Below are 7,524 nucleotides of genomic sequence, written 5' to 3' on the forward strand. Positions count from 1 at the left end.
GGCTTCTATTAATATTATTACATATATAAAATGTTTATTAATTTATTTCCAATTTGTACATTTTCTCTCTCGCTCTCTCGAATTAGAATTAGGTGAAATGTCTTCAGCCGATCCGAGGACGTCGTCCTACGTACAATTCCACCAAACTACATATCTTCGTAATGATTATTTAGCAATCGATATGATGACAGCAAATCGCGAGTTGATATACGTACATTTCCCTCGAAGAAGTAATTTGAGTGTGGCTATGAAGTTCCTCTTTAATACGACACATTTACCACTACGATTTTAAACCAATGCTCATATCCTAACACACCCGAGCTTTATCCTGAGAACGAGAGAATCAATTAAACAGCAAGTGGACATGTTTTGCTGCAAATTAGGCTTAAAATAAGGACAGACAAAGTTAATTAGAAGTGTTAAAAACTGTCTCCCACTTAGTAATATAACTATCTTTGATACAAGAACAGTTGGTGCTGTTTGAGAACGAGAAAACCTGGCCAAAATGATGCAAGTCAATAGTCAATGAGGCCGAAAGGTTTCGGCTGTGATTGATATATGTCCACCAGCACTTTAATTTTTCTAAAATCTGCCAGCTTAATGAGTGATAGACATTTATCATTATGATTTGGTTTAACTCAAGCTAATGGTAATCAACTCATTTCGGTCATTTATCTGTTTTTATTAATCCAAATCTTCAACTAAGATCCACAGTCCACACCACCCTGGCCCTCCTCAATCTCATCCCCTGTTTCTTGCCACTTTTTTTTTTCTTTACTTTGCTCCCACTTTAAAACTACATCAATCTACCTTGTTGTGAAGCTTCTCCCCTCACTCTTCTTCCACGCCTGCATGCTCTCTCTCCTCCAATCATGGCTCCCCTGCTCCTGAGAGAAATGAAAGGAATGACCTTCTCCTGCTCCTCCCCTGCTTCGTTAGCCACTTGTTCCACCATCCACCACAAATCCACAATCCAATCCTTAACCCGAAGGGAAATCGATCGACGCACTCCCTGTCTCAGAGACCCACAGAGGACTCTCTTCGATCGTTCCAACTCATCCTCCAAACCAAGAACAAGACACAGTGGTGACTCTAAGGCAGCAAGGAGGAAGAGCTCAGCAGATGCTGACTCTTCTCAACATCTCCTGAAATCTTCAAGATTTAGACTTGTTGACTCTTACTACGATATATTTCCTGAAAACCCTGTACAAATTCCGAGTTTTCTCGCCATCGAAAAGCCAAGATCGGAACGCATAGGAGGCGATGAAGTGGCTATTTTGAGGCCGTCTTCTTCTACTAGAACGCAAGATCAGGTTTTAACCAGTCGCGTCTATATTTTATTAGGATGCTTCTTCCTTCTTTTAATATGTTGGATTTGTCTCTAATTAGGCGGTCGTTCTGAGAGTGTCCCTGCATTGCAAGGGCTGTGAAGGGAAGGTGAGGAGGCACATAGCCAAGATGCAAGGTGAGACCATTAGATTCAGTTTTTCTTTTTGTTTATCTGCTTTAAACATGGAAATCCTCCGTCACTTAACCGTGGATTGGATGCTGAAGCAGGAGTGAGATCTTTCAGCGTGGATCTGGCGACGAAGAAGGTGACTGTGGTGGGAGACGTGACGCCGCTGGGCGTGCTGAACAGCATCTCCAAGGTGAAGCACGCGCAGTTCTGGCAATCACCTCCTCGGGCTTCAGCATCCTTCTAACTCCATTCCATCGATAATCCGCTTAGTCTCGACGTGATTAAGAAAAGTGTGGCAAAGTTTGCTTTCGATCTATGCTGAAAGTTATTTCATGAATTCCGGTCTTAAGCTGTGATCATTATCAGTGTACTCGTGCCTCCATTAGTCATGGAGTTTTAATTTAATCTGAAACATCGCAAAGCGACCGTACGAGAAAGCAATTAACGAAGAAACCAACGCGATACAGGAAGGGGCAGAGCTCGAAAACGACCAGAGCTCATTGCCCGAGGGTTGGCCAGAACAAGAAGACCACCTTAAAAGGACGAATTGGCCAAAATATTAATTCCAATGGTCCCTGGTTTTTCGACAACTGGATTCGATCGACCAATTCGACTAGAGATTTACTAGTCAAACCGCTGTTTATCTCCGGCTGGGAATACGTGCGGTCTTCGGACAAAAATTCTTTCGGCTTCACGATATGGAATAATTATTTTTTTAATTTTTTTAATATTATTTTATGATAATAATAACATTGCATTAAAATTATTTTTAATTACATATTTAATTTTTTACTTGGTTCGCAATGTCGCTCCGATCAGTCTTGGGACCGTTCCTTGTTTAACCTGCGACAACGAGGACGACTCCGAAGGTTGCGATGCCTCTTCTCCCTTCTCTTCCGCTATTTCCCTCTTTAATTAGCATGCATCTACAAAAACACTACTTCTCCCTCTCCGTTACGCTTTCTCCCTCGTCTCCTCCTCCCCCCCTCCCTCTCTCCTTCCTTCCTCCTCTTTTCTCTCTCCATCATCGCCTGAGAAAGGGAGAGAGATAGGGAGCGGTAGAGAGAAGAGAACGAGGCGGAGGCAGGAGCGAGGGCGGAGAGATGCTGCAGAGGGCGGCGAGCAATTCCTACTCGTGGTGGTGGGCGAGCCACATCCGAACGAAGCAGTCCAAATGGCTCGACAACAGCCTCCAAGGTCGACTTTTTATCCTTTCCCTGACTGATTCGTTATTCATTTTCGTTTCAATGATTGTGTTCTGTTTGCTTGGATGGAAATAAGAGAAGGGGAAAAAAAACAAACGAAATGAAACCATCCATTTCTCTTGATTTCTTGCGAGGAAATAATTAAGAGGACGAGAATTCAATTCATTTCGTGTTTCTGCCTAAGTCGCATGGAAATAGGCGAAAACGGAATATTTTATTTCTTTTCTTTTAGAAGAATATTTCATTTCTTCTCTATGTTCTTCCCGTCAGGAAAGTTGATATACATGTATGCTTGCCTTTATCAAACGGCTCTGAATTTTCTTTTGATCTTTCTCCACGGGAAGAACCAGAGAATACATGCATAAAGGTCTCACTAAGGTTTTAAACTTTGTCTTTTTCGGGATTTGTCGATGGAAGAGTTAAAAATAAAGACTCTTTAGGACAAAAAAAAAAAGACTTTGATTTTGTTGGCGATGAATATTGGTTTGGTAAAACTTTGATTATTTGAGGAGGAAACAAACTTTGATTAATTGAAGTGCTGTGAGAGCATCCATCACGGAGGCCATTGATGTTTTCTTTTGTGCTCTGTAGGTAAACCAAATCTTGATTTACCGGTCTTCATATTTGATTTTTCTCACCAATAACATTGCTGCAGATATGGATAATGTAGTTAAAGCAATGCTCAAGCTCATTGACGCAGATGCTGATTCCTTTGCTAAGAGAGCAGAATTGTACTTCAAAAGAAGACCAGAGTTGATAAATTTTGTGGAAGATGCGCACCGGGCATTCAGGGCATTGGCTGAACGATACGACCATATATCAGGAGAATTACACAAGGCCAACCACACCATAGTGACTGCTTGCCCCGATCAAGTTCAGTATGCCATGCTAGAGGAGTATGATGATAGTCTTCCTAAAGCAATTATCCCAATTGATCCAAGTAAAATTAACAAGGCACTAGTGGAGGGATTAATAAACAAAAAAAGAGAGAGTGAATCATCCATGAATAAACAACATAAAAAGAGTGTGCCAAAGATAAGTTTAGAAGCGGCCCAAGGAGAGATAAGTAGGCTTCAGAAAGAGATATTAGTTCTACAGACTGAAAAAGAATTCATCAAGAATTCTTATGAAAGTGGGATAGCCAAGCACTGGGAGATTGAAAAGCAAATAATAGAGATGCAAGAAAAAGTTTGTGGCTTGCAAGATGAGTTTAGTACCACCACAGTCATTGAGGACCATGAGGCACTTTCTTTGATGACAGCTACAGCTCTTAAGTCTTGTGAGGATTCCATGGTTAACTTGCAGGAACTAAGAAAGAAATCCCATGAACAAGCAAAAGTAGAATCTGAAAGAATTAAGGTTGCTTACGGAAAGCTGAAGTCTCTCCAAGGTGAGAATTGCCAATCAAATGTGGAAGATACAGACATTTGTGGCAAAGACACACATATGAGTTTGGCTGCTGTAAATATTGAGGAAGATGCTCTAAGCAAGGCAAGGCTTGATTTACAGTCCATAGGTGAAAAAATTAAGATATATTTTGAGATGAGTCCTGAAAGTTCTGTGAATGAAATTGCAGAGAAGATTGATGAACTTGTAAATAAGGTTAGCACGCTGGATATGACAGTGTCATCACAATCTGTGCAAATCAATCGTTTGGCTTCTGAAAACAATGAGCTTGAAAAATCCCTTCACAAATTGGAAGAGGAGAAAACATCTCTGATCAATGACTCAAATGCATTGTCTAAAAAGCTGAAGGAAGCTGAAGAGGAGTTAAACAGAGTTCGAGCAATTGAGAAAATTGTTCATAGTGGAGAAACCAGTTTCAGCCAAAAATTTACTGAAACCTGTTGTAGTCTCAGCAATATTTCAGAGAAGCTGCAGAATTTTAAACCTCTGGAAAATGGTTGCACGACAGATACATCCGTAGAGGAAGAATCTTCCACATGTCACATTGAAACAGGTAAACTCCATCAAGTCAAAGTGATAACTGAAATCAATGATATCAAGGTAGATTTGGAAGAGGAAATTAATGCAACTCAAGGACTTGAACGTTGTAAGGAAGATGCATCACATAATAGGGCTAGTTCTCATCTCAAGGATGCTTCAGAAAAGATTGAGGACCCAAAGGGAACAAAGGACCTGGAGGAGAAAGGTTCGTCACAAATTTATTCTAGCATTCATCTAACTAAAACTTTACAAATCCTTCTGGATGATCACACTCGGAGCCTAGAGCAAGCAATTTCTAGTGGTTTAGAAGGTGAAAAAGAGGGTACACATGCCGAGTACACATCGGTTTTGCAAAATTATGAAATAGAGAAGAGAAGTGATGAAGATAATGAAGAAACAATGGCTTTGATATCAGAACTGAAGAATACCATCATAACGAAAGATTATGAGATCCAAAGGCTGAGACAACTTCTATCCTCTATGAAGACAAGTTCTAATGTCACTATAGATTCTTGGCATGGTCAACAAAAGGCTGAAAGCACATCCATTGAATCTTTAGTTGTCACGAAGAACTATGAACCACAAGATTCTACGATAACTGAAGATCGAAACCTATCATGTACTAAAACGGAGTCACTTGCCGAGTGTATGGAAAAAGAAAATTCCTTTACACAAATCACTTATGCAAATAACATGAACGAGTCAGATTGGGTTTCACCTATTGCAGAAAAGCTCAGGAGAGATATTGACACTTTGGTCGAGGGAAATTTAGAATTTTGGCTTAGATTCAGTTCATCGTTCCATCACATACAGGACTTCAAATCCAAATATAATGATCTACAAGCTGAGATCAATGATCTCAATAAAAAGAAGACATCAGGAGTGGAGGCTAGTCCCGAATCAAAACTGGTAATCTCAAAGCTAAGGGAATTAAAAACTGAAGTCCTTGTTTGGTTGGAACATAGTGCACTTTTAAGAGGGGAGCTGCAAAGTAGGATCTCAGGTCTTTCTGAATTGCAAAAAGAGATATCCAGTGCCATCAACACAAAACCTGAATCTGAAGAAGTTTTCTTCACTCCGTATGAGGCTGCAACGTTGTATGGTGAGGTTATGAACATGAAACGGGAGTTTACTAAGGCTGAATTTGAGCTACAATTAGGGAGAGAGCAAGTTAGGAAGCTTCAAGCTGAAATTGATGGTCAATTAACTAAGTTGTGTGGGAAGTTCGAATCATTTCCATCAGGCACCCTTCATGCTCACTTGGATAATTCTCCAAGAGCTACAATACCCTTGCGTGTTTTTCTTTTTGGTGGTGCGAAGCCTAAAAAGCCATCCTTCTTTCAACGCATACAGCCAGTGTTCCAGAAACAAAACAGTAAGGATAGAACTGAACGTCGGTGAGTTGCAAACTTATGTTAAGTTTTTAGATAACCAAAATTGATTTTCGTCTATCTTTTGCTTAAACTAGTGGAATTATCTTTGGCAGGTCTAAACACAATCTGCAGGCTGACAAGTAGCTCATTGCTAGTTGGATGATAAACACATTCTGCAGCTTAACAAGAAGTTCATTTGTAGTTGGATGATAATAACTACTACTATTACGATGAGGGCACGTCTAAACATCTTCTGCATCCTGACAAATAGCCTTCTGCTTGGATGGTATCTATGGTTTGTCTCAGTTGCATCTTATTCCTACATTGGAACAACTTCCGTTAGCAAGTTTGATTGGCTGGCTTTGGATTTATTCTTCTTGGTGAAAGAAGTTGAGTTTTGAGTTTCATGTTTTAGACACCAATTAGGCACCCCCAAAATTACCTCATCTGCTTTATTATTTAATGCCTGGATTCTTTTGCCTGCTTGTAAATTATATTAAAAAAAAAACTCAAGAAGTTATTCCTTCTCCCCATGTCTTTACCAAGAACTTTGTACTGAATATAACTAATATTGTATTTAATACTGCAATTTGAACTCATGTTGCTTGATTTTTTTTTCTTTCCTTTGATTAACTCCAGCAAAAAAAATCACTTGTGTGAAAGTAAATCTTTTGCAACTCGACTCCATACTTCTGATTCCTTTCACTGAACGAAACACAAGAACTTGGCCTAAACAATTAAATACTCTTCTTCTACTTTGCAGAAATATAATCGTATTGTCCAATGTAACCTTACTATGCTTATTCCTTGCATGAGTTTGACGAAGAAGTCAAAGTTTTTTTAGTTGGAAGAAGAATTGTAGCTGACAACTCTTAACCCTTCATGGCTTCACCCTTGACTGATTACGAATTTTAAAGAACATATATAATAAGTTGCTAATTCTAATATAAACAGAAACACAACAGACGGCACTAAAGTCTTAAACTCTTGATAGCCAACTACGGCCATCGATTCGTGCCCCATATGAATATTCATATTGTCAAAAATTGAAGATTTTCCATGCATCCTTTGACTTCGCTCCGGATAGGTCGAGGGAATCTCTCGTTTATATCTGATGGGTATATTTGTTAGTTTTTTACCGTCTGAATTCTAGAACATAAAACACTCGTATATAGAAAATATACAAATATATATATATATATATATATATATATATATATATATATATATAAAATATGAAAAAATTTAATTTAATCAATTAAATATAATATAAAAAAATAAATACATAAACCTGATAATAAAGAATTTAATTGAAGAGTTATATCTTTATCTTTTAGCGTTATCTAGAAGATCCTAAGGAAGAAGAAGCGAAAGTAAACGAGAGGGATTTCCAAGGGGCATAGGGGATGATGACGTTGAAAAATTTCTTACTAATGGGGAACAAGAAACTAAGTTAAGATGATGTCTTAAACCCTTGGGGACCTCCCCTTTATATAGGACTCCAATTCGTTATCAGCCCATGGATAATAACGGATCGCAA

At 38.9% G+C, this 7,524-nt stretch overlaps 2 protein-coding genes across 2 annotated transcripts; both read left to right on the top strand.

Moving 5' to 3' along the window:
- Positions 1–794: 794 nt before the first annotated feature.
- LOC121999865 (protein SODIUM POTASSIUM ROOT DEFECTIVE 2-like) lies at positions 795–1,864 on the top strand. Its single transcript, XM_042554499.1, has 3 exons — positions 795–1,313; positions 1,390–1,465; positions 1,558–1,864. Exons 1-3 carry the CDS (start codon positions 873–875, stop codon positions 1,701–1,703), a joined length of 663 nt encoding a protein of 220 aa, XP_042410433.1. The 5' UTR covers positions 795–872; the 3' UTR covers positions 1,704–1,864.
- Positions 1,865–2,277: 413 nt separating this feature from the next.
- On the top strand, positions 2,278–6,583 carry LOC122000808 (protein NETWORKED 2A-like). The gene is made up of 3 exons (XM_042555269.1): positions 2,278–2,656; positions 3,320–6,008; positions 6,098–6,583. The coding sequence occupies exons 1-3, from the start codon at positions 2,563–2,565 to the stop codon at positions 6,126–6,128; spliced, it is 2,814 nt and encodes a 937-aa protein (XP_042411203.1). The 5' UTR covers positions 2,278–2,562; the 3' UTR covers positions 6,129–6,583.
- The last annotated feature ends 941 nt before the right edge of the window (positions 6,584–7,524 follow it).

Source organism: Zingiber officinale, chromosome 7A, assembly GCF_018446385.1.
Source record: "Zingiber officinale cultivar Zhangliang chromosome 7A, Zo_v1.1, whole genome shotgun sequence".
Lineage (NCBI taxonomy): Eukaryota > Viridiplantae > Streptophyta > Magnoliopsida > Zingiberales > Zingiberaceae > Zingiber > Zingiber officinale.

Excerpts from the sequence above, each read along its gene's own strand:
- LOC121999865 (XM_042554499.1), top strand. The coding sequence starts at position 873 with ATGGCTCCCCTGCTCCTGAGAGAAATGAAAGGAATGACCTTCTCCTGC. Across the intron at positions 1,314-1,389 it reads CTACTAGAACGCAAGATCAG|GCGGTCGTTCTGAGAGTGTC; the intron begins GTTTTAACCAGT and ends GTCTCTAATTAG. Across the intron at positions 1,466-1,557 it reads GCACATAGCCAAGATGCAAG|GAGTGAGATCTTTCAGCGTG; the intron begins GTGAGACCATTA and ends ATGCTGAAGCAG.
- LOC122000808 (XM_042555269.1), top strand. The coding sequence starts at position 2,563 with ATGCTGCAGAGGGCGGCGAGCAATTCCTACTCGTGGTGGTGGGCGAGC. Across the intron at positions 2,657-3,319 it reads GCTCGACAACAGCCTCCAAG|ATATGGATAATGTAGTTAAA; the intron begins GTCGACTTTTTA and ends ACATTGCTGCAG. Across the intron at positions 6,009-6,097 it reads AAGGATAGAACTGAACGTCG|GTCTAAACACAATCTGCAGG; the intron begins GTGAGTTGCAAA and ends TATCTTTGGCAG.